This window comes from Molothrus aeneus, chromosome 21, assembly GCF_037042795.1.
Source record: "Molothrus aeneus isolate 106 chromosome 21, BPBGC_Maene_1.0, whole genome shotgun sequence".
Taxonomy (NCBI): domain Eukaryota; kingdom Metazoa; phylum Chordata; class Aves; order Passeriformes; family Icteridae; genus Molothrus; species Molothrus aeneus.
The window spans coordinates 7,753,194-7,779,223 of NC_089666.1; the positions used below are offsets into that span (position 1 = coordinate 7,753,194).

Here is a 26,030-nt window from a genome sequence, read left to right on the forward strand (position 1 = left end):
CGGGGCGGAGCGATAAGACCACGCCCACAAATATGTAAATTTACCTTATTTTCATGCTTAGCCGCTCCCCATAACATTACTGGCTCCGCCCCTCTTAGTTGGCCCGCCCCCACGCCGATCCCTCTGTCCTGGGCATTCCCGGGCAGGATCGGGGCCAGCGAAGGAAGGGAAGGGAAGGGAAAGGATGGGATTGTCTCCCTTCCCCGCTCTGCAGAGCCCGTGCCTCGAGTGCTCCGACCAGTTCTGGGCCCCTCAGATCGGGAGGGACATTGGGAGTGCTGTAGTGTGCCCACTGGAAGGGTATTGGGGTGCTGTAGTGTGCCCACTGGAAGGGTATCGGGGTTCAGTGTGTCCACTGGAAGGGTATTGGGGTGCTGTGTGTCCACTGGAAGGGCATTGATGGGCTGGAGGTGTCCACTGGAAGGGCATTGATGGACTGCAGTGTGTCCAAGGAAGGGGAATGGAGCTGGGGAAGGGTCTGCACCACATGTTCTATGAAGGAGCTGAGCCTGGAGGAAAGGAGGCTCAGATGGGACCTTCTCACCCTCCACACCAAGCTGACAGGAGGCTGTAGCCAGGTAGTGGTCACTCTCTTTGTCCACGTAACAAGTGACAGGACACGAGGACGTGTTAAGCCGCACCAGGGCTGGTTTGAGGTTGGACATCAGCAGGAATTTCTCCATGGAAAGGCTGACCAGGCCTTGGCAGAGACTGCACAGCGAGGGGTTGGAGTCCCCATGCCTGGAGGTGGCACTCGGTGCTCTGGGGGGTGACAAGGTGCTGATGGGCCCCAGGGTGGCCCCCACGACCCCAAAACTCTTTTCCTGCATAAATTATTTTGGGACACCCCTCCAGGCCACGCCCACCAGCACTAACCGCGCCCCCTCATTAACCCCGCCCCTCACCCTTTGTGTGGCGCTCGGCAGCGGGGGCGTGGCCTCTCCTCATCGCCCCGCCTCATTCCCCGTTTAGCCCCGCCCCCGCCCGCTGGCCCCGCCCCCGGTGCCGGTGCCGGTGCCGGGCCCGCAGCGGGGCCGGTGCCGCTCGGTTCGGAGCGCTGGGCCCGCACACAGGCACACGTGCGGGGCCGGGCCGCCGCGGGGTTATTCCGGGTGACGGAGGAAGCCGCAGCCCCGGGGCCGCCGCCGCACCTGCCCGCCCCCGGCCCGCCCCGAATCCCCGGCGCGGGGCCGCTGCGGGTGTAGCGGGACCCGCAGCATCCCCCGGCTTGGGCCGTGGCCGCCCCGGAGCCGTGAGTACCGCCGGGGCACGGCCCTGCCGCCCGCGCCTCCGCTTCTCTTCCTCTCCGTCTGCCTCTTCCTCTCCCTCTTCTTCCTCTCTCTCTCTCTCCCGCTGTCCCTCTTCCCGCAGGGCCGGGCCGTGGGAGGAGCGGGAGCGGAGGGGTAACGGGATGGGGCACACCGGAGGGGTAACGGGACGGGGCACACCGGAGGGGTAACGGGATGGGGGAACACCGGGGATGGTGCACACCGGAGGGGTAACGGGACGGGGCACACCGGAGGGGTCACCGGGAATGATGGGGCACACCGCGGATGGGGTCACCGGGAATGATGGGGCACACCGCGGATGGGGCACACCAGAGCGGTAACGGGATGTGGGTACACCGGAGGGGTTACCGGGGATGGGGGCACACCGGAGGGGTAACGGGATGGGACACACCGGAGGGGTCCCCGGGGATGCTGAGGGGACCCCCGGAGGAGCCGCCGCTCCATCACTGCCGGCGCTGGCCCCGCGCATCCCTCCTCGGAGAGCAAGTTTGCTCTCGGGGTACCCCGCCGCACGGCCGGGGGGAGCAGCGGCGCCGCTTCCGAAGGCTTTGGCACAATTGGTGTGGTTCCCAAATATCTGCAGGGGTTTGGAGCGGCCGATGCCCTCCCCAGCCCGTGTGGCCGCTCTCCCTGCGCCGCGGCATCAGCCCCGGGGCCGGCAGCATCCCTGTGCCCTCCTCCCCTGTCCTCTGCGAGTGCTGCCGGATCCCATTGAAATTGGAAAAGCCGCAGCTCCGGGGCTGGCCCAGCCGTGTCCCCTGCCCTGGGGGCTCGGCGCCGGCAGCTGAAGGGCACGGGGAGAGGCGTTTTCCTTCCTGGAAACTTGTGGGACGCAGCTTTTTGGTGGCCTCTGCAGTGGCTGCCAGGGCAGAGGGCTCTCCTTGAGCCTCAGCATTGCTGCTGGAGCTGGAGCTGGAGCTGGAGCTGGTCCCGGCAGCGCAGGCCAGGCTGGCAGCTGGGCTGGTTCTGCTGCCTGAGCAAAACCAAAACCTCCCTCTCCGGGGAGCAGAGCCCTGCACTCAGCAAGGAAGGACAGGGTGGCTGTCCCTGCGCTGTCCCTGTGCTGTCCCTGTGCCGTCCCTGTGCCGTGCCAGCCCGCAGGAGCTGTGGCCTTGCTTTGGTGGCTCTCTGTGCAGGGTGCCAGCTCTGCTGTGGCTTCCTGCTGTCCCACAGCATTATTCCGGGGGGCTCTGCATTGCTGGAGGTGATTCTGGGGTGATTCAGCAGCACGTGGATGTTTCTGGGTGCCTTTAGTGTTTGGTGCTGGTTTTGTTACAGGTTTGGTGTTTTGGGGTTCACCGGTGCTGGTTTGTTACAGGTTTGGTGTTTCAGGGCTCACTGGTGCTGGTTTTGTTACAGGTTTGGTGTTCTGGGGTTCACTGGTGGTGGTTTTGTTACAGGTTTGGTGTTTTGGGGCTCACTGACCCCTCAGGGATGAAAACCTTTTGGTTTTCAGCCAAAGCAAGCCCCTTCCCTCTGCACCCCGAGTTTCTCCCCCGGCCCGTGAACATCTGCTGGAAATCCTTTATTCAGCAGAGCAGTGAGTAAGACCCGGGGAGATGTTGGGTGTAGAGATCTGAGTTTCCTTCCTGAGCACTGAGTGATTAATGAATCACAGCAGAGAGCAGCTAATTCAGAGCACACCAGGAACTGGCAGGCGGATCAGGCACCTGCTCTCTTGGCTTGGGAGCCCAGCATCCAAGGGGAGCAGCTCCCGAGCATCTCGGGGGGCTGGGGTGGTCCCTGTGCCTGCTGCCAGCCCGGGGCAGCTCGCTGGGGGTGGCACTGGGAGGGCTTTGTTCTGCCAGCACAGACAGTGACCATCTGCCCTGCTCCCTTGTGCCAGCCTGGCTCTCTGGAATCGGCCTGGAAATCAGAGAGGGCTGCAGACCTGCTGGGGAGCTGCTCTGGGCCCCTGCTCTGCTGCATTTCAGGAACAGCCATGTGCAGACCTGCTGGGGAGCTGCTCTGGGCCCATTCTGTGCTCCATTTCAGGAACAGCCATGTGCAGACCTGCTGGGGAGCTGCTCTGGGCCCCTGCTCTGCTGCATTTCAGGAGCAGCAGCTCCAGAACTCGAGCAGCCCCACTGAAGTCCCAGTGCTGCCTCCTGGATCTGGGCACAGCCTGGGCTGGCTCGGCTTGGGAGGCCTGAGAGGCTCCATCTGCTCTGCCTGGGCTGCTGCAAACCATCCCTGAAGGATGTGGCTCCTCAGGGACAGGAATCTGAGCTCCTCCAGCTGCAGTTCCCAAGGTCTGGGACCTGCTGGCCTTGGCAGTTGTGCCAGTGAGCTCAAGGCCATGGTGTCACATAGCTCAGTGTTTGGGGATGTGGCCTGTGCTGGAGATGGGAGGGAATCCTTTTGTTTCCTGGCTTGGAAAGACTTTCCCAGAGCTCTAGAGAAGCTCAGAGCTCGTTCAGAGCAGGAGGTGCAGAGCTGGGCTGGACTGTGTTGGCAGAGAGGGGCTGGGGGAGGCTTTGGGAACCATCCCTGCCCGTGGTGTGAGAGGGCTGAGCCAGCAATGCCCACTGGTGACCTCCTGGCTTGGAGAGGCAGCAGAATTATTTCATGTCTGTAAAATTCAGAATTATTTCATTCTGTAAAAGATCTCCCTGCCTGTTTGCAGCCAGCAGATCCGAGAGCTTTTTGCTGCTTTCCCTGCTGCTGCTGCCTCATGCCACAGAGTTATCCTTCCCCTTAGCAGCCAAGTGGTGTCTCCTGCTGAGCCTGCCCAAATTCACCCCTGTCCTGTGACAGCAGGGCAGTGCTGGGGCCTGCTCTGAGCTGGCCCAGTGTCACAGCAGAGGGCACAGTCCCTGCAGGGAGCGAGGATGCTGCAGAGAGGGAGATCCAGGGCAGGTCTGGGAGCCAGGAGTGTGGCTGTGCCCAGCTCAGGCTCCCTGAGCACTCTGCCCTCGTGTTCACCTGTCTGAAAATCGAGCTGGGCACGGAGATCGTGTCCCAGTGCACACGAGCTGGGCCTGGCCCTGCTGCCTGGGCAGGGCTCTTGCTGTGTGTGCCCAGGTTGGCACTGCCTGTGCCATGACCCAGCAGGGCATGAGACACAGGCTGCTCTGGTGCTGGGGACGCTGGGCAGGGGAATCAGGACATGACCCACATTTCCAGCTCCTCTCAGAGCCACAGGGCTCCCTCTGCTCAGCTTTTGGTGTGCTTTGTGCTGGACTCTGGGAGCTGCAGTCTAACCCAGTGCAGCTGGGGACCTGCACCTTCTGGCAGGAATCCACTTCCATGCCTTGTTCCTCCCTAACCCGGGAGTTCAGCCGTCCCAAACCTCCTCCAGTCCTGACCCTCACCACCAATTACTTGAAAATGACCCAAATATTGGTGCAGATGCCTCAGAATCCCTCAAGCATGGAGCCTTGCTTGGAGCTGCGAGACAAAAGCTGAGTTTGGAGGTGACTGAAGAAAGAGCTGCTGCCTGGGGGAGGTGAGGACAAGGCTGTGGGCACTGAGATGAGGATGGTGAGGATGCCCTTCGTCCCCCTGAGATATGAGAATGTCCCAGGGCATCGAGCCTCTGCCTCCTGCTCCCTCCTGTCACTTTTTGGGGTGACTGAGAGCAGCTTGGAGCTTCCCAGCAAAACTCCCCAGGGAATACGGAGGAGCCAGGCTCTAATTAGGAGAGAGTGGTGATTGCACCAGGCCCAGGTCAGTGTGCTGAGAGCCCTTCTTGCCTGGAGCCAGCAGTGCCTCTGTGCCTGGAGCTGGCGGCTGAGTGCAGCTTTTCCCTGTCCTCCCCACCCCCTTGCTGAGGCTCCACATCCTCCCTGGCAGCTTGTCACTTCTCTGCAGATGTCTAGACAGGAGGATTCAGTGTGTGTCAGTTATGCCTAATTCATTAAAAAAAAAAAAAAGAAATAAATAAATAAAAAAGCCCCAGCCCTCCCGGGAGCTGGGGACTCTCAGTCCTGCAGACTCAGCGCTGTCTGAGCTGCCCTGCCCTGCCTTGAGGCAGCACATCCGTGCCAGGGAGCTGCAGGAGCAGCAGGGGATGCAGGAGAGGGCGTTTGGAGGGGTTTCTAGGGCCGGGCTGTGCTCCTTGTCCCTGCTGCCCACCCCATTTGTGTGTTCTCGTGTCCCCACCGAGGGCTTCCAGCTTCCCTGGCGCTGACAGCTCCCCAGTTCCTGCTCCCTCCCGAGGGCAGGGCTGGTTCCAGGAGGGACAGCTCCCTTGCTGCCGTTCTTCCATCCGAAATCTCAGCCCTGGCCTCTGCACAGGTGCCAAACTCTGCCCTGGGGAGTGCTGAGGATCTGCAGCTCAGAGCATCCCCCTGCTGCAAGAGCAGCTCCCCCCTTTGCCCCCTGCCAGCCCTGCCTCTCCCAGGCTCAGCTCACACGAGCTGGGGCTGCTGATGCTGTCAGTGCCCGTGGGAGCTCCCTGGGTGCAGGCTGAGGAAGGACTGGGCCCCAGAGCGTTTTGTTCTCTGTGTCAGTGGCGCTGGTGTGACACATCCTGGTGGGGACAGCTGCCTGCATTTAGTGCCTGCTTTGCATCTGGCTCCTGGGCAGGCACAGCTGAATGGTTCCCATCCCCTCTGCTTGGGCTGATTGTGGGGAAGGGAGCAGGAAAGGTGGCAATGCAATTTTATAATGAATTTATTTTGTAATAAATAATTTATTATTTTGTAATAAAGTTATTACAAAATGATACATTTATTTTGTCATAAATTGCAAAACAGAAATTATTTTTATAATTGCAAAACAGAAATTATTTTTATAATTGCAAAATAGAAATTATTTTTATTTCCCTCTGGAAGAAGGAATAATTTAGGATATCCCAGCTTGAGGGGTGAGGGCAGTGCAGATCTGCTGTAGCTGTGCAAACAGCCCTGGCTCCTGACTATTGATGAAAGAATGCTGCTGCGCTGTGCTCCTCTCCCTCCCCAGGGATCCAAGCTTCTGCTCCATCCCAGGGGGCTTTGGCTGTGCCATTTTGGAGGGCCCTGCCCTGGCTCCAGCCCTGGAGGGGGGCCTGGCCCCACGGTGCCACCTTGCAGAGCTGTTTGTGCCACGCTGGGCTCCAGCTGAGGGCCACCGAGGCCACCGAGGCCACCGAGGGCTTCGGCCTTCCCCAGAGGCAGCCCTTGTGTGGGAGCTGGGCACAAGCAGCCGATTTTCCAGCAGGGATGAGGCACAAAGGGATGGGGCACACGGAGGGGCTGGATCGGGGCCTGGCTGCGCGTCAGGCCCGAGGGCAGGGGGCTGTGCCCTGATCCCCGGGCCTGCCATGGCAGCAGCTGCACAGGATGTGGCCCTGCTGCCTCCCGGCCCCGCTGCCAGACACAGAATCCCCCTCCAGGCTGCCAACAAAAAGCCATTCTGCAGGGCCTTCCTGGGGAAAGGGCAGCCTCGGGACCTCTCCCTGGAGGATGCTCTGTTAATTGCTCAGCACACTTCTTTTCACTCCCAGCAAAATATGGTGTTTTTGTGTGCAGAGAACAGGCCTCCCTTTGGGCAGGGATCATTTGCATTAATTAACAGAGCTGTTATGCACGGCCATGCTCTGGCGCAGAGGAGCCAAACAAACGCCTCCTTTTTTTGGTTTTTTGGTGGTTTTTTTGTGCCACAAGCTCAGAGTTATTGCAGGGGAGGCAGCACATCCGTCCCAGCCCGTGGGGACACGTGCAGTGCTGCTGCTGCCCACAGAAGGGGTTTGTGCTGCCTTCCCCCCGTGCAGCCCTGACCCTGCTGCTCTGGCTCCCGTGGTGTTCCCCGTTAGTGACACCCCACAGACCCTCATTTCCTGGGAATGGGGTTTTACCAGGGAAACGAGGGGTGGTTAGTGCTGCCAGCGAGGTGGCACAGGGCACAGGGAGCAGTCTCAGGCTCTCTAGCTTGTCAGAATCACCCCGAGAATTGTTAAAAGTTTCTTTTCCCACCCTGAGCGCTTGAAGAACGAGTTGGAGCTCTTCAGTTCTCATTCTCAAGGTTGTTTATTGTTTCTTATCTATAAAACATTTTTCTCCTGCCCAGCCGAGGTCCATCCAGCAGGACAGTTCCAGGCACTGTGCCTGCCCCAGGGCAGTGTTATGTCTTTATACTAAAAACTATCTGTACAATATTTACAATAACTTCCCAATACCTATCACCCGTGTTAGACAGTGAGCTCCTACTCTAGACCAATGTAAAGAACTGCCTGTCCCCAGGGCAGGGTTATGTCTTTATACTAAAAACTATCTGTACAATATTTACAATTACTTCCCAATACCCATCACCCATGTTAGACATGAGCTCCTACTCTAAACCAATCCAAAAGTGCCACCATCACAGCAGAACATGGAGGCCAAGAAGAAGAAGGACAAAGGCTGGACACGCCCAGATCCCTCCATCTTGCCCCCCTGAACTGCCATTCTAAAAACCCCAAAATCTGCTTTTTCACCCCGTGATAACTTCACTATAATTCTACTTAAACTGTTGTGGCTTGCAGGTCTTCATCTAAGGTCGGTAACTTGCTCCATGGGTTATAATCAAAACCACAGATGTTTTGTGCTCTCTGCCTGCCCCTCTGGAGCCCAGGCAGGGATGTAAATAACAAAAACTCTGTTTTCTGTGGGCATCTCAGCCAGCAGATGGGAATGAAGAGATGGGGTGTCCCGGGGATGCTGCAGCTTCCCAAAATGGGATGTGGGAGCACAGGACCACCCTCCTGGGCTCCTCCCTGGTGCCCAGGGCACGGTGCCACCCTGCTGTCCCTGCTGAGGGCACCAGCATGCCCTGCCTGTGCCAGGGGCAGCAGGGACCTCGTGGCACCCGGGTGATGCCAGCAGCAAAGGGCATTGCAGGCTTCTGTCCCCACGCAGGAAACGTGTTTATTCATCTTTTCATCCTCCCCCAGACTCTGTGCGTGCTACAACTGCTCCATAAAAAGGCAGGAGCAGGCTGCAGCCGTGGCTGAGCAGGCTCAGGATGCTGGTTTGCTATTTTTAGGCTCAGCAGGGTGGTGGTGGAGGTGTGCAGGAGCGGGGGCCGAGGGGATCCTCTCGCCGCAGGGATGCGGGGGCAGCTGGCAGCCTCGGGATGGGTTCAAGCTGTTTTTTCCCTGCTGCTGCCTCCCCCTCCTTCCTCCTGCTGCTCAGTCATCCCCTGCTCGCCCCCCCAGCTCTGGCACAGAGGCAGCCAAAGGCCTTCTGGATGCAAGCAGCAGCAGGGGGAGGAAATCTCTGCGTGAATAAACGTTCCTTGATCAGGCAGGGCTGTGTTTTCCTAGAAGCACTGAATGGTTTGGGTTGGAAGGCAGTGTGAAAAATCATCTGGTTCCATGGGCAGGGACACCTTTCACTATCCCAGGGGGCTCTGAGCTCCGTCCAGCCCGGCCTGGGATGCAGGGGCAGCCACAGCTTCTCTGGGAAATCCATTGCAGGGCCTCCCCGCCCTCACGGGGAAGAATTCCTTCCCCATATTGAACCTGAATTTCCCCTCTTTGTTTGAAGCAGATGACATTTCCCCAGCAGGGCCTGGTCAGAGCTGTCAGGGTCACTGTCAGCACACGCTGCTTGAGCTGTGGTGGCTCCCACAGGGATCACCCAGGGCTAAAGCCTGGATTGATGCCTTAAATTCAGCTTTCATATTTTCCACATTCTGTACTGCATTGGTTTGTAACTCTGAGCTCCATATAAAGTGTCAGCAGTTCTCCTCACAGCTCAGGCACACAGAACAATTCAGCCCCAGAATCCCTGGAACTGCAGCTCCGGGCCCAAAAAGTGCAAACAGGGAATTGAGGAGAGCAAACTGGGAGGGTGGGACTGCAGAACATGGAGCTGGAATTGGACAATGAACCCCAGTATGGAAATGGACCAAAACTTATAAAAGTGTGAAAACTCGTGACACACTGTCCATCTTGGATCCATCTTGGATCCACCTTGGATCTACCTTGGGTCCGTCTTGGGTCCACCTTGGGTCTGTCTTGGGTCCATTATGGATCCATCTTGGATCCACCTTGGATCTACCTTGGGTCCATCTTGGATCCACCTTGGGCTCATCTTGGATCCACCTTGGGTCCATCTTGTGTCCATTTTGGATCCACCTTTGTTCCACCTTGGATCCACCTTGGCTGTAGCCCCATCCAGCCTCTTTCCCTGCCCAAGGTGACTCCTTTGAAGCCCCTTTAACAAAAGCCCCGTTTCCCCTGTAGCCCTGTCTGTCCTCCAGCTCCCCTGCCCATGTTAACCCTTTGTTTGCCCCTTTGGCAGAGGCGGCGGGAGGGCGCTGCCGCCCTCGGTGCCCGCCGCAGCCATGGAGGGGGCGGTGCAGCTGCTGAACCGCGACGGGCACAGCATCTCCCACAACTCCAAACGCCACTACCACGACGCCTTCGTGTGCATGAACCGCATGAGGCAGCGGGGGCTGCTCTGCGACATCGTCCTGCACGTGGCCACCAAGGAGATCAAGGCCCACAAGGTGGTGCTGGCGTCGTGCAGCCCCTACTTCCACGCCATGTTCACAAGCAAGTAGAGTCCTCTCTTCCCCAGGGACAGGCTGGCAGCTCTCCCCTCTCCGCATCCCCTCCCTGTTCTCACTGCCCTGCCCTTTCCTGTGTCACTTCTGTGAGCAAGAACAGGAATGTTCCTCATTTCACTGCCTTCCCTGAGTCCCTTTGCCCGTGTGCAGGATCCTGGTGTCCCCCTCCTGTACAGGATCCTGTCTCCTGTCCTGCAGGCCTGGTCCCCAGTCCCTAGAGCTGGGCAGGAAACCTTCCAGAAACAAACCACTTGTTCCATGCATGGTTTAATCCTCCATTTCCCTCCCTTCCCCGATTCCCTTTGCCCACGGCTCCCTGCACAGGGATCCTGGTGCCCTTTCTCCTGTCCTGACCCCCATTCCCTAGAGCTGGGCAGAAAACCTCCCTGGGCTGCGGTGTGGAGGTGGATGCAGCTCATTCCATGCATGGTTAAATCCTACTCCCTTCCCTGATTCCTTTTGCCCTCAGCCCCCTGCCCAGGATCCTGGTGTCCCTCCCTGCCCAGGATCCTGGTGTCCCCCTCCAGTCCCGGTCCCCATTCCCCAGAGCTGGACAGAAACCCTCCCTGGGCTGGGATGCAGAGGTGGATGCAGCTGGTTCCACGCATCCTCCTGTCGGGGAACAGCCCTGCTGGGGGGTTTTTGTTCATTTTGGGTGTCCTTTGGCCCAGATGAGATGAGTGAGAGCCGCCAGACCCACGTGACACTGCACGACATCGACCCGCAGGCTCTGGAGCAGCTGGTGCAGTACGCCTACACGGCTGAGATCGTGGTGGGAGAGGGGAATGTGCAGGTAGGAGCTGTTCCCCACATCCCCCTTCTCCACAAAGCTCTTCTGTTCCACATTTGCCTCCTGGGGACTCCTGTCTCCTGCTCAGCAGTGCCAGCTGTGCCTGTGGTGGCAGCCGGGGCTGGCAGTGCTCAGGGAGCTGAGCTGCTTCCCTTCCCAGAGGTGGCTCCTCGAAGCTCTGTGCAGTTCCCAGCCCCGTTCCTGAGCACCTGCCATTCTCCTGACCCTGGGGGCAGTTACAGGTGTCCTTCCCAGCTGTTCTTCACCTTAGAAACCAGGAGTGCTCTGTCCTTTCTGTGCCTGGAGGTGCTCACTAAACCTGCTCTGCTCGTGCCTTGCAGTGGGACGAGGGTGAAATTCATTTCCTTGCCCTGGGAACTCCCTTTTGCCCCATTCTTTTCCACTCTGCCAGACCCTTCTCCCTGCTGCCAGCCTGCTTCAGCTCAATGGTGTGAGGGACGCTTGCTGCAAGTTCCTGCTCAGCCAGCTGGACCCCTCCAACTGCCTGGGCATCCGGGGCTTTGCTGACACCCACTCCTGCAGCGACCTGCTCAAGTCTGCCCACAAGTACGTCCTCCAGCACTTCGTGGAGGTGTCCAAGACAGAGGAGTTCATGCTGCTGCCCCTAAAGCAGGTGAGGCCTGTGGTGGTGCTCACAGGGGTCCCAGGATGAGGGGAGAGATGAGAATGTTGATTCCATGAAAAGAAACCATTGGCGCGATGGAGAGTGCAAACTGTAAGGGAAAGATGAAATAATAATGAAAACTAAGCTATAAACAGCAAAGATCAAGCCCTGTGCCTTTTGCATCATGGTCTAGCAAGAAAAACCAAGCAAAATGAATTTAAGTTTGCCATCCCGAAACCCAAGGGAGCGCCTTACAGCAGCTGTTATTGAGTGAACCCGCCTCGTTCAGAAGGCTTGATTTCTATTTTATGATATATATTACATTAAAACTATACTAAGAGAATAGAAGAAAGGATTTCATCAGAGGGCTAGCTCAGAATAGAAAAAGAAAGTATAACAAAGGTTTGTGTATGACTGAGACAGTCTGGATAGCTGGGCTGTGATTGGCCATTAATTAGAAACAACCACACGAGACCAATCCCAGATGCACCTGTTGCATCCCACAGCAGCAGATAACCATTGTTTGCATTTTGTTCCTGAGGCCTCTCAGCTTCTCAGGAGGGAAAATCCTAAGGAAAGGCTTTTCCATAAAACACGTTTGTGCCAGAGGCCCCGCTGGCAGCGTGCAGCTCAGGGTGCAGCAAAGCTTGCCCTGCTCTGTGTGTCAGGATAAAGCCTGAGGGGTGTGCACTGTGGGGATGGGGTTTGGCAGAGGAGCTGCAGCCAGGTTCTGGGCTTTGGCCCCACTCTGTTCAGGCTGTGGGAAGAGCTCTGCCATCAGGCTGAATCCCACGGGAAATAGGGACAGGAGGGGAGGACAGGGGTCGTTTTGGTCACTGGTGCTTGCCAGGTGATCTCTGAGCACACTGCCCTGGCTCTGGGAGCAGGGAGTGGGTGCTGGCTGCCCTGGGCTCGTGGCTGGGATGTTTCAATCAGCTCAGCTGATGTTTCTTGCTGCTCATCCTGTGGTGCCAGTGTGGCCCTGGCTCATCTCTCTGGGCAGGAGCAATTCCCGGTCCTTGCTCTGTGTGGATCAGGACCAGACACCTCCCCTCACCCATCCCCGGGGCAGGGGACAATGAGGGGAGGGTCACATCTCCCCCTGCTGCAGCTCTGCAGCCCTTGGCAGGTGAAGGGACAGTTCTGGGAGCAGCCAGGGCTGCTGGGTCTGTCCCAGGAGATATGGAAGGGACAAATGCCAGCAGAGTCATCCCCCTGCTGCCCCTGCCAGCGACATCAGGGAGAATTGTCAGGCATTGCAGCAGCCTCAGCCACAGTGAGGGGAAGGGAAGAGCCAGGGAGGATGATCAGAGATGTCCCCACAAAGCTGCACCTGCACCCAGCTGCTGTTTGGAGCCCCCAGCATGTCCAGGAGGCAGAGCTGTGCCTCTGGCACTGCTGTTCACTGTGCTGGGAGCTGGGAATGCCTCCACCCCAAGCAGCACTGCCCTCCCCACCCTGCCTGCAGGTGCTGGACCTCATCTCCAGCGACAGCCTCAACGTGCCCTCGGAGGAGGAGGTGTACAGGGCTGTGCTCAGCTGGGTCAAACACGACGTGGACAGCAGGAGACAGCACGTGCCCAGGGTGAGCACGCTGGGAACGGGCTCAGAGTGGGCTGGGAAGGGCTGAGAGTGGGCTGGGAAGGGCTCAAAGTGGGCTGGGAAAAGGGGAGAGTGCTGGGAAGGGGCCTGGTTGTGCTCACCATCTCTGAGTGCCTGGGCTGGAGGAAGCTGCAGGGCAGGGCAGGAGCAGCAGGTCCCTGTCCTACCACTTCCAGTCCAGCCTGGAGGGGACCTGAAATCCCATCCCATTCCACCCCCTGCCATGGACAGGGACACCTTCCACTGTCCCAGGCTGCTCCAAGCTGTGCTTGAACGCTTCCAGGGATGGGGCAGCCCCAGGGCAATGCTCTGAGTAGAGTTTCTCCCTGATCTCAACCTTTCTCCCCTTTCAGTTCCCCCATCCCCCTGGGACACCTTCTGCTATCCCAGGCTGCTCCAAGCTGTCCTTTAACAGTTCCAGGGATGGGGCAGCCCCAGGAGTTTCTCCCTGATCTCAGGCTGTCCCCTCTCAGTGCCCCTGTCCCATGCCCTGCTCTGTGTCCCCCCCCAGCTGATGAAGTGCGTGCGGCTGCCCCTGCTGAGCCGGGATTTCCTGATGAGCCACGTGGACACGGAGCTGCTGGTGCGGCACCACTCGGAGTGCAAGGACCTGCTGATCGAGGCGCTCAAGTACCACCTGATGCCCGAGCAGAGAGGGGTGCTGGGCAACAGCCGCACGCGGCCGCGCCGCTGCGAGGGCGCCAGCACCGTGCTCTTCGCTGTGGGTGAGGCCCTGCTGCGCCCATCCCTGCGCCAATCCCTGCCCCACATCCCTGCCACCCCAATCCCTGCGCCAATCCTTGCCCCAATCCCTGCCCCAATCCCTGCACCAATCCCTGCCACCCCAATCCCTGCCACCCCAATCCCTGCCCCAATCCCTGCCCCGCATCCCTGCCCCACATCCCTGCCACCCCAATCCCTGCCACCCCAAACCCTGCCCCAATCCCTGCCCCAATCCCTGCCCCAATCCCTGCCACCCCAATCCCTGCCACCCCAATCCCTGCCCCAATCCCTGCCCCACATCCCTGCCCCACATCCCTGCCACCCCAATCCCTGCCACCCCAAACCCTGCCCCAATCCCTGCCACCCCAATCCCTGCCCCAATCCCTGCCCCAATCCCTGCCCCAATCCCTGCCACCCCCAATCCCTGCCCCACATCCCTGCCACCCCAATCCCTGCCCCAATCCCTGCCCCACTCCCTGCCCCACATCCCTGCCACCCCCAATCCCTGCCCCAATCCCTGCCCCACATCCCTGCCCCAATCCCCTGCCCGCTGCGAGGGCGCCAGCACCGTGCTCTTCGCTGTGGGTGAGGCCCTGCTGCGCCCATCCCTGCGCCCATCCCTGCGCCAATCCCTGCCCCACATCCCTGCCACCCCAATCCCTGCCACCCCAATCCCTGCCCCACATCCCTGCCCGCTGCGAGGGCGCCAGCACCGTGCTCTTCGCTGTGGGTGAGGCCCTGCTGCGCCCATCCCTGCGCCCATCCCTGCCCCACATCCCTGCCACCCCACATCCCTGCCCCAATCCCCTGCCCGCTGCGAGGGCGCCAGCACCGTGCTCTTCGCTGTGGGTGAGGCCCTGCTGCGCCCATCCCTGCGCCCATCCCTGCGCCAATCCCTGCGCCAATCCCTGCCCCACATCCCTGCCACCCCCAATCCCTGCCCCACATCCCTGCCGCCCCAATCCCTGCCCCAATCCCTGCCCCACATCCCTGCCCGCTGCGAGGGCGCCAGCACCGTGCTCTTCGCTGTGGGTGAGGCCCTGCTGCGCCCATCCCTGCCCCAATCCCTGCCCCACATCCCTGCCACCCCAATCCCTGCCCCAATCCTTGCCCCAATCCCTGCGCCAATCCCTGCCCCAATCCCTGCCCCACTCCCTGCCCCACATCCCTGCCACCCCCAATCCCTGCCCCAATCCCTGCCCCACTCCCTGCCCCACATCCCTGCCACCCCCAATCCTTGCCCCAATCCCTGCGCCAATCCCTGCCACCCCAAACCCTGCCACCCCAATCCCTGCCCCAATCCTTGCCCCAATCCCTGCCCCAATCCCTGCCCCAATCCCTGCCCCACTCCCTGCCCCAATCCCTGCCCCAATCCCTGCCCCAATCCCTGCCCCACTCCCTGCCCCACATCCCTGCCACCCCAATCCCTGCCCCACATCCCTGCCCCATCCCGGTGGCTTTGGGCTGTGTTTGCTCCCCTCAGCTCTCGGGTCTCTAGCTGCTCAGAGTGGCCCCAAGATGTGGTAGAAAGTCTCTTTTCGCAGCCTGGCGGTTGAAGAAAGAGTCAGAGCTCTTCATTTCTCGGTCTCAAGGTTGTTTATTGTATCTTATCTATAAAATTCTTTCTCCTGTCCTACCAAGGTCTGCTCAGCAGGACAGTCCGAGGCACTCTGCCTGCCCCAGGGCTGTGTTATCTTTTTATACTAAAAACTACGTGTACAATATTTACAATTACTTCCCAATACCCATCACCTATGTTAGACAGTCAGCTCCTACTCTAAACCAATCCAAAAGTGCCACCATCACAGCAGAACATGGAGGCCAAGAAGAAGAAGAAGGAGAAAGGCTGGACACGCCCAGATCCCTCCATCTTGCCCCCCTGAACCCCCATTCTAAAAACCCCAAAATCTGCTTTTTCACCCTGTGATAAATTCACTATAATTCTACTTAAACTGTTGTGGCTTGCAGGTCTTCATCTAAGGTTGGTAACTTGCTCCATGGCTCATAATCAAAACCACAGGTGTTTCTGGGTCTCTGAGCCCCCTGGCAGGGGTCTTGGCTGCTCAGAACACCCAGAGGGACGACAAATTAAGTAGAATGATAGCTAATTTATCACAAGGTGAAAAAGTAGATTTTGGAGTTTTTAGAATGGGGATTCAGGTGGGGGGCAAGATGGAGGGATCTGGGCGTGTCCAGCCTTTGTCCTTCTTCTTCTTGGCCTCCATCTTCTGCTGTGATGGTGGCACTGCTGGATTGGTTTAGAGTAGGAGCTCATGTCTAACATGGGTGATGGGTATTGGGAAGTAATTGTAAATATTGTACAGGTAGTTTTTAGTATAAAGACATAACACCACCCCTGGGGTAGGCACAGTGCCTCTGACTGTCTTGCTGAGTGGGGAAAGGAGAAAGAATTTTATAGATCAGATGCAATAAACAACCTTGAGGCTGAGAAATGAAGAGCTCTGACTCCTTCTTTGACCGCCAGGCTGCGAAAAGAGACTTCCCAACTTTCCTCGGGGTCGCTCTGACCAGCGAGAGCCCCCGACAAGAGGGATGTCCTGAACTCCAACACTGGCCCTCCCGAGCAGGTGGAGGGAGCCTGTTTGCCATCCACGGGGACTGCGAGGCCTACGACACACGCACGGACCGCTGGCACATGGTGGCCTCCATGTCCACGCGCCGCGCCCGCGTCGGCGTCGCCGCCATCGGGAACAAGCTCTACGCCGTGGGAGGGTAAGGGGGCACAGGGAGGGCGGCACAGATGGGCAGCATGGTCCTGGATGCCTGGGGTGGCTCTGGAAAAGCCCCTTCCCTGTGCACGGGGATCTCTGTGCCCCTGGGATGGCTTCTGCCAGCTGCTGCTGGCCTCCCGATGGCATCGCGGCCATCAGGAACGAGCTCTGCACCATATGTGGGTAAGGGGACATGGGCAGGGGGGCAGAGATGGGCAGAGTGATCCAGGATCTATGGGGTGGCCATGGAAAAGCCCCTTCCCTGCTCACAAGGATCTCTGTGCCCCTGGGATGGCTCCTGCCAGCTGCTGCTGGCCTCTTGATGGCATCACGGCCATCAGGAACGAGCTCTGCACCATGGGAGGGTAAGGGGGCACAGGGAGGGTGGCACGGATGGGCAGAGTGATCCAGGATCTATGAGGTGGCCATGGAAAAGCCACTTCCCTGCTCACAAGGATCTCTGTGCCCCTGGGATGTGATGGTGTTCGCAGAGGTCTGAGGATGAGGGAACAGACGAGGATCTGACTCCATGTTTCAGAAGGCTTGATTTTTATTTTATGATATATATGTTATATTAAAACTATACAAAAAATAGAAGAAAGGATTTCATCAGAAGGCTGACTAAGAATAGAAAAAGAATGATAACAAAGGCTTGTGACTGACTGAGACAGTCCGGACAGCTGGGCTGTGATTGGCCATTAATTAGAAACAACCACATGAGCCCAATCCCAGATGCCCCTGTTGCATCCCACAGCAGCAGATAACCATTGTTTGCATTTTGTTCCTGAGGCCTCTCAGCTTCTCAGGAGGAACAATCCTAAGGAAAGGATTTTCCATAAAAGATCCCTGTGACACTGGGATGGCTCCTCCAGCTCGTGCTGGGTCTCTGAGGCAGGCAGCTGAGATTCCTCCTGGGAACTGTGGGAGAGAGGGGAGGAAAGAAGGGAGGTCCCCCCAAAAGGGTTTTCATGGCAGGAGCAGGGCTGACCCCACAGAAGTGACCTGCCCCATGGGCATTCCTCATGGGCAATGCCCCCTCCTGAACTGCCCATTTCCCTCAGAATGCCAGACTGGTTTGGGTTGGAATTTAAAGCTCATCTCATCCCACCCATCACGCCTTCCACCATCCCAGCTTTCTCCAAACCCCACCCAGCTTGGGCACTTCCAGGGATCCAGGGGCAGGCACAGCTTCCCTGAGCAGCCTCTCCTCCCCTTCTGCAGCTACGATGGGACCTCTGACCTGGCCACAGTGGAGTCCTACGACCCTGTCACCAACTCCTGGCAGCCCGAGGTGTCCATGGGCACCAGGAGGAGCTGCCTGGGGGTGGCAGCCCTGCACGGGCTCCTCTACGCTGCCGGGGGGTACGATGGGGCCTCGTGCCTCAACAGGTAGGGATTGCCTTGCTCCATCCTCCCTGCCCCTGCACGCAGTCCCTTGGAGCTGGGAACCCTGCTCCTGGCCCTTGAGCAGATGTTTTACAGCTCAGCTCTGTGACGCTGCTCACAGGGGTCTGAGGGTGAGGGAAGAGACGAGGATTTGACTCCAATGGTTCAGAAGGCTTGATTTATTATTTTATTATATATATTACATTAAAACTATACTAAAGAATAGAAGGAAAGGTTTCATCTCAGAAGGCTGGCAAAGAAAAGAAAAGAAAAGAAAAGAAAAGAAAAGAAAAGAAAAGAAAAGAAAAGAAAAGAAAAGAAAAGAAAAGAAAAGAAAAGAAAAGAAAAGAAAAGAAAAGAAAAGAAAAGAAAAGAAAAGAAAAGAAAAGAAAAGAATGATAACAAAGGCAGCTGTCTCAGGCTCTCTGTCTGAGTCAGCTCTGCTGTGATTGGCCATTAATTAGAAACAACCACACGAGCCCAATCCCAGATGCACCTGTTGCATTCCACAGCAGCAGATAACCATTGTTTGCATTTTGTTCCTGAAGCCTCTCGGCCTCTCAGGAGGAAAAAATCTTAAGGAAAGGATTTTCAATGCAAAGGTGTCTGCGAGACACCTCCTTCTCCCAGTGGGGAAGACCCCACTTTGTAGCCCTCTGCCCCAACAGAACCCAGCCTGTGCCAGCTCCCCTCCGTCTGCCCCCAGTCCCTGGGAGCTCCCCTCATCCCAGAGCTTTGCCCTGAGCTTTTCCCGTGTCCCACCTGTGTCGCTGTGTCCCTGCAGTGCGGAGAGGTACGACCCCCTGACGGGCACCTGGACGTCCATCGCTGCCATGAGCACCCGCAGGCGCTACGTGCGCGTGGCCACGCTAGGTGGGTGCTGCCAGGGGGCTGGGGGGGTCCTGGGCAGGCTCCCGAGGGCTCCTGGTGCCGCTCTGCTCCAGCTCCTGCCCCCTCTGCAGCGCCTCTGCCAAGAGCTTGAAACTCAGCAAAACTCCCGAAACAGCTAATAGCAACGCTACCTGCTCCTCTAATTCAGACACAACAGTACTGAGGAAAAAAAGTAAAAACAATCTAAATTAAAGGTTGGCCCTCCATTACGATTACCTAATTAGTCTGATATTAATCAAAATTTAAATCAAGATTTAAATTCAAAGAAACAACTCTTTGCATTACCTGTAAAATACAATCGTAATAATGTAAATCCACGATTTGAAAGTCTTTCTCACCATGACATAAAAGAACTGCATCAAGCTTTAAAAGAAAGTAAATTCTCTTCTTTTATTTTAATAATGTGTTAAAAAGTATTTTTAATTCTTATAACTTAGTCCCTGCTAGTTATCGAAATGTAACTTCCCTAATTTTACCCAATTCACAATATCTTTTATAAAAATTACAATAATTTTTACTACAATAATATTGGTGTGCTCCCTGCTCTGCCCTCCTCCCTGACACCTGGGATTCAGCACGCTCTGGAGGCGGCTCCTGCAGGGATCCATAAATTGTTCCTCTCTAGTTTGGAGCAAGGGGCTGCCAGTGGATGGAGGGATCTGGGCCTGTCCAGCCTTTCTCCTTCTTCTTCTTCTTGGCCTCCATCTTCTGGGTGATGTTGGCATTTTTAGACTGGTTTAGAGTTGAAGCTCACTGTCTAACATAGGTGATAGGTAATTGTAAATATTGTACAGGTAGTTTTTAGTATTAAAAGAGTTCTCCATCTTGCCCCCTGAACCCCCATTCTAAAAACCCCAAAAATCTATTTTTTCACCCCGTGTGAATTCACTGTCACTCTACTTAAGACTTTCGTGGCTTGCAAGTCTTCATATAAAAATTTGCTCCATGGCTCACATGCCATTTCCTAAGGCCTTTCCAATCACTCCTCCCAGGACAAACAGAAGTCCTTGGCCATGGGCTGAGGAGGAGACCAGCTCACTGGCAAAGCCTTTTTCAGCACTGGAGAACTCTAACACAGTGCCACAACCATTATTATTTCTCCCTGTGCTCTGTAACAGTGGAGGTATTTGGACCCACAGCCCAATGTGAATGTCACACATCTGTTCATGCAAAGCAGAAAGAGCCTAAAACAGCACAAAACTCCCAAAGAGCAGCACAGGGAGGTTCCCACCAAAGGGTTTTCAGGGCAGGATCTGTGTGGCCAGAGCAGGACTGGCCCCACAGATGTGACCTGGCACACAAGTGACTCAGCACAGTGGCACCTGCGCTGAGGCTCAGCCTGGACCCGTGTGGGCACCTCCAGAGTGGCACCTGTGACCTTGTGAGTGGCTGTGGTGGGACAGGGAGGTGTCCTCAGCTCATGCCTGTGCCTCTGTCTTTGCAGAAGGAAACCTCTATGCAGTGGGGGGCTACGACAGCTCGTCCCACCTGGCCACGGTGGAGAAGTACGAGCCCCAGGTACGTGTGGGAGGGAGATTGGGGTGACTCTCGTGCTTCTCCCCTCTTCAGGAAGGCCTCAAGGCACCGTGCATGGCTGGGGGATGAAGGGGGATCAGCAGGGCCGCTGCATCCAGGGTGCAATCCTGAGCAGAGTGACCCAAAGCTGCTCTGTGAGAGCTCCCTGTGAGGTTTGGCCACCAGAACAGCCCCAGGCCCCACTGCCCGTGGTTCTGAGGGCAGCAGGGATCCTGTCTGTGCCCTGAGCTGCTCCCAGCTCCCAGCTGGTGGCAGGCTGGGGACACAGCTCTGCTCCAGCAGGGTCGGTCACTGCAGAGAGATCAAAGAGAAGGTCCTGGAGGCTTTTCCTGAGCTGCAAAGCCCCAGCTGCACTCACTCAGATTGGAAACAGATTGGAAACAGATACAGCTCAACCCCCAGGGCTGGGCTGGCATTCAGCTGGGGCACAACTGGTGGCCTGGCACAGGCACCTCTGTGCCCCTGGGATGGCTCCTGCCAGCTGCTGCTGCTGTGCTCTCTGAGAGCTGCTGCTCTCTGTGCTCTCTAATTCCTCCTGCCAACTGCAGGACAGCGGGGAGAACAAAGTGATCCCCCCAAAAGGCTTTTCATGGCAGGGGCTGCATGGCCAGAGCAGGACTGACCTGTCAGGGGTGTGTGGGAAATGCCCTGTGGGGTGGCTGATGGGGTCCCTGTGCCCAGGTGAACACCTGGAGCCCCATTGCCAACATGCTGAGCCGCAGGAGCAGCGCGGGCGTGGCCGTGCTCGAGGGGATGCTCTACGTGGCTGGTGGCAATGATGGCACCAGCTGCCTTAACTCTGTGGAGCGCTACAACCCCAAATCCAACACCTGGGAGAGCGTGGCCCCCATGAACATCCGCAGGTAAGGAAGGGGCTCTGCCCCTCTGGAGCCTCAGGAGCGGGGATCTGGCCTTGCTGTGCCACGAAACAGGCACACCACGGGGTTTGGGGCTTTGTGGCTGGCTCAGCACGCTCCTGCCGTGCTCAGAGGGATTGGAGGGAGAGCCAGCAGGGCACAGCAGGGATGTTGTGCACAGGGATTTACCCTCAGCACTTTGTGTGGCCATAAAGAACCAGGGCTTGAGCTGGCTGAGCCCACCGAGATGCTGCTGGGCTCTGGGAGGAATTAAGGCTTGCAAGGCCGAGGATTTTGGGCTCAGAGGGTTTGGTAGTTGATGGGGTTTGGTATTTGATGGTTTGGTATCTGATGGGGCTTGGTATCTGATGGGGTTGGGGTGAGAGGGTCAGAGTGAAGGGGGAACTCAGAGGGTTTGGTGTTTGATGGGGTTTGGTATTTGGTGAGGTTTGGTATTTGATGGGGTTTGGTGTTTGATGGGGTTTGGTATCTGATGGGGTTTGGTGTTTGATGGGGTTGGGGTGAGAGGGTCAGAGTGAAGGGGGAACTCAGAGGGTTTGGTGTTTGATGGGGTTTGGTATTTGGTGAGGTTTGGTATCTGATGGGGTTTGGTGTTTGATGGGGTTTGGTGTCTGATGGGGTTTGGTGTTTGATGGGGTTTGGTGTCTGATGGGGTTTGGTGTTTGATGGGGTTTGGTGTCTGATGGGGTTTGGTATCTGATGGGGTTTGGTGTTTGACGGGGTTTGGTATCTGATGGGGTTTGGTATCTGATGGGGTTTGGTGTCTGATGGGGTTTGGTGTTTGATGGGGTTTGGTGTCTGATGGGGTTTGGTGTTTGATGGGGTTTGGTGTCTGATGGGGTTTGGTGTTTGATGGGGTTTGGTGTCTGATGGGGTTTGGTGTTTGATGGGGTTTGGTGTTTGATGGGGTTGGGGTGAGAGGGTCAGAGTGAAGGGGGGCTCTGTGGCTCTGTGCTGTGCTCTGCCTGTTGGTGCCCCAGCAGTCCATTTCCCCAGGCTGTTTGTGGGGTGCCACAGCTCCGGGCAGGTCCCTGCCGTGCTGAGCTGCCCCCAACCCCTCCCAGCTCACCCCGCGCTCTCCCCATGCAGGAGCACCCACGACCTGGTGGCCATGGACGGGTGGCTCTACGCCGTGGGCGGCAACGACGGCAGCTCCAGCCTGAACTCCATCGAGAAGTACAACCCGCGCACCAACAAGTGGGTGGCCGCCTCGTGCATGTTCACCCGCCGCAGCAGCGTGGGGGTGGCCGTGCTGGAGCTCCTCAACTTCCCGCCACCCTCCTCGCCCACGCTCTCGGTGTCCTCCACGAGCCTTTGACACCGAGCCCGGCCGTGCCTCGGCCCCCGGGGACAGCACCTGAGCCAGCCCGGCCGTGCCGCGGGGCTCTGCCCGCTCTGGGCACACCCGCAGGGCCGCCAGATGTGCTTCCAGCAGGGCTTCCCCTCTGGAGGGCGAGCGGAGGGGCCAGGCTCGTCCAGCGCCCCCCAAAGCCCCTCTGGGCAAGGGGGAGCCCGAACCATTGCTGCTTCTGGGACTGCCATGCTCCAGCCGTGCCACCGGGCGCTGCCAGCCCTGCGGGGGCGAGGGGACAGTGTGTGACCCGCACTCCGAATGTCACTGCAGCCAAGCCCAGCCCGAGGTGTGTGCCCTGCTCCGAGGGCGTCTCTCTGATGCCTTAACCACAGCAAGAGAAGAGGCCCAGCCCAGGCACAGCCCTGCAGGATGGGGAGGGTCCCTCTGGGGCCCAGCTGAGCGCGGCTCTGGCCAGGCTGGTGGCTGCAGGGGCCTTGGTGGCACCGCTGCCATCGCTGCTGGCCCAGGCGCCGGGACTGGGACTCTCTGGGAATGGCCTGGCCTGTTTGCTGTTCCCCTCTCTGCAAAGCAGACTCTGGGTTTGTGGAAAGGAATCAGTTCTTGCAAGAAGAACAGTCCAGCCTTCCGAACGAGGACGATTGCCTGGCATTACTTTTTTGGGTATTAATTTTTTTATTTGAATGCTAATATGACTCCATATCCCTTTCTTTTTTACACTGCCCTGGTATTCCCCATCCCCTCTGCTCTCCAGGCAGCAGAAGGGATGCAGTTCCTTTTTTCATTTGTTGAGGAGGTGATTCCTGTGCCCTGGAAGCTCTCTCTGGATGCGTGGGGTGTGTGCACGTGTGAGAGGCCAAAAGCAGCATGGGAGGGACCCTTTCCCATTAGCGACTCCCTGGCAATTAAACAACCACTCTAATGAGCTAAAGCTTGGATAAATTAGCACTGTGAGGCCTGTCCTAGAGCCAGGGCCCCCGTGCTGTGGTGTTTTCAGGGTGTGCTCTGGGTGTGAGCCGTGAGCTGAGGCACAGCTCAGGTGCTCCCCACACCACAGAGGAACGACTCAACCACTGGTACCTCAATGTGTTCAAATGTTCAAATGTAGCATTGGAAATATGGTCCAGCTGTTTGGAACTCATTCCTTCCTCCTTTTCCCCCCCCCCTACTGCCCAGTTCTCACTCACAGAGCTCAGATTTCACTCCTGTGGTACCTGTGGGCCTGAATTTTCAAGTAGCAAGAGATTTCTGCTCCTTAAACTCTTCTGAAAGAGGAGTTTAAAACGAGACAGGGACTCCCCAGGTTCAGATCCTTTTCTTGGCAGTCTGGTTTCCCCTGGACAGGTGCCTGCAGGTTTCCCAAGCCCACTCACAGTGCCTCACGTTGTACCCCTGGAATTCCCAGCAGCTTCTGCAAACCAGGGCTGCTTCCCCCTCCAGCCTCTCCCCAAGGACAGTCTGAGCTTCTCAGGCTGGGGAGGCCTTTTTGGCTTTTGGAACAGGCTCCAAATGCTCTTTTTGTCCCCTTCTCCCTGTCACAGCTCAGCAGTTCCCTATTTCCCTGTCCTGCAGAGCCCCCTGTGAGTGCCCAGGCTCTGCAGGTGTCTCCCAGCAAGGTCAGAGCAATCTGCTTTGTTCAAAACCTGATGAAACCAGTGAAATCTGCTCTCTTTGGTGCACGTGCCTCCACCCAAGTGAGCTCTCAGCCCTTTCCATCCTGCTCCTGCAACCAACGAAGGGATTTCCCTCTCCTGCTGGGCTCTCATCCAGGTGTCCCTGGCTCCAGGGCCCCCTTTGCAGGAGGATCAGCCCAAAAGCCCCACGGAGAGGAGGAAGGGGCTGGTGCTGGGCTGGAGGTGCTGAGGAGCTCAGGAGGGGTCAGGAGTGAAGGGAGAGGGGAGCCCAGCCAGGAGCTGCAGTGCAGGAGCTGCAGAGAGGGAAACGGGGCTGGATTCAAACAAGGAGCGAGATGGGGCAGTGGCTCAGAGCCTCTGCTCCAGCTGGGGCTGCTGCAGAGTGGGGAGGGAGCTGTGCCTTGGGAGCAGAACCTGAGGGAAGTGGGAAATGCAGCAGAATTTCGGTGCCACTGCAAATCCTGAGGGAAGTGGGAAATGCAGCAGAATTTCGGTGCCACTGCAAATCCTGAGGGAAGTGGGAAATGCAGCAGAATTTTGGTGCCACTGCAAATCCTGTGTGGTGCTCTCCTGCTTCCTGAGGAGCAGGGACAAGGGCAGAGTGGCTCCTGTGTCCCCTGGCTGGCTCCTGAGCAATACCCACTGAGCCTGCGCCACAAGGAGGGAGCCTCCTGTCTGTGCTGCCCAAACTATGCAGGAAAGGGCAAAAGAACCCCCCAGCATCTCCTGGGGGTCCCCAGCCCCCCGACCCACACTGTGTGGACACGAGGTGTCAGCCCCTGCCCTGGGACGTGCCAGGGTGGGATTGCTCCTGGTGCTGCTCGTCCCCTGCCGAGGAGGAGGAGGAGGAGGAGAGCTCGGAGGGGACGCCTGTCTGTGTCTGTCTGTCTGTCTGTGCTGTCTGAGGGGAGGAGAACAACTCTGTGTGGCTTCCCTGCCAGTTTCAGTCCGTGCTGTCCCGCCCAAGATGTTCCTTGTCTGGATTCCCAGCAGAGGAGCGTCCCCAGGCCGGGGGCTCCGGGCTCTGGGGTCTTTCCCAGCAGGGCCAGGCTGGAACCCCCTGCCCTGGTTTGGGGGCAGAGGCTCCCTTGGCCTCCCTGCTGGGCACACCTGGTCCAGATCCATGTCCAAGCGTCGTCACTTTGATTTCTCTGTAACTTTATCCGACTTTATTTATGTGGAACTCTGTTTTCTCTGAATTTTTTGCACTACACGGGGCTGGGGAGGGGATACAAGCAATAGAAGCCAACGTGTACAATAAAGACATTTTCTTGGAGAGCGGCTCCTGCCTCGTGCATCCTTCACTGCCCCTTCCCTGGCTCCTGGGGCTGCTCCCTCCTCCCCAGCCAGGGCAGGGCTCCCTGAGCAGAGCTCTGCCTCTGCTTGAGCATCCAGGGCAGGTTCAGGCTGTGTCAGGGGAGGGTTTGGGATGGGGATCGGGGAAAGGTTCTTCCCCAGAGGCTGTTGGGCAACCCTGGGCTTCATATAAAGTGTCAGCTTCATATAAAGTGTCAGCAGTTCTCCTCACAGCTCAGTCCCACAAAACCTTTTCCAGCCCCAGAACGAAGGACACCGCTGCAGCTTCAGACCCAAAAAAGTGCAAACAACAAAAAGGCCCAAAAGGCCCCAAAAGTGCAAACAACAGGGAATTGAGGAGAGCAAACTGGGAGGGTGGGACTGCATCACCTGGAGCTGGAACTGGGCAATGAACCCCAATATAGAAACGGACCAAAACTGATAAAGGGTGAAAACTCCTGCCTCTGAGTCCATCTTGGGCAGAGCCCTGGCCAGGTTCTTGTTCTGCCCAAGGTGTATCCTTTGAAGGGCTTTTAATAAATCCCCACTTTATTCCTTTAACTCTGCCCAGCCTTTAACTTCCTTCATTTATTTTAAACCCCACTTTATTCCTTGAACTCTGCCCAGCCCCTGTCCCAGGGCAGCCTCTCATGGCTCCGGTGCCCCCTGTCCCTGCCAGCCCTGCTGGTGTCACTGCTGTCCCTGTGACAGCAGCAGGAGCTGCACTTGTGCCCCTGCTCTGAGCGGGGAGGTTTTATTGAGCTCCAGCTGCAGGAGCAGCGCGTTTGTGGTCACGGCCTGACCGTGTTAGCCACGGATCTGGGAGCAATCCCCCTTTTCTGCAGAGGACGCAGCTGG

The 26,030-nt window shown here is 57.6% G+C and overlaps 1 protein-coding gene across 2 annotated transcripts; it reads left to right on the forward strand.

The window, feature by feature from the left end:
• Positions 1-1,156: 1,156 nt before the first annotated feature.
• KLHL17 (kelch like family member 17) lies at positions 1,157-25,159 on the forward strand. Of its 2 annotated transcripts, XM_066563935.1 has the most exons (12): positions 1,157-1,252; positions 9,500-9,753; positions 10,439-10,560; positions 10,970-11,191; positions 12,651-12,767; positions 13,296-13,509; positions 16,096-16,240; positions 17,461-17,628; positions 18,410-18,498; positions 19,961-20,034; positions 20,734-20,915; positions 22,020-25,159. In XM_066563935.1, the coding sequence occupies exons 2-12, from the start codon at positions 9,543-9,545 to the stop codon at positions 22,246-22,248; spliced, it is 1,773 nt and encodes a 590-aa protein (XP_066420032.1). In that variant the 5' UTR covers positions 1,157-1,252; positions 9,500-9,542; the 3' UTR covers positions 22,249-25,159. The 2 variants fall into 2 exon arrangements, with proteins under 2 accessions (XP_066420032.1, XP_066420033.1); XM_066563936.1 differs by lacking the exon at positions 1,157-1,252 and having other exon boundaries at positions 9,604-9,707.
• Positions 25,160-26,030: the final 871 nt, after the last annotated feature.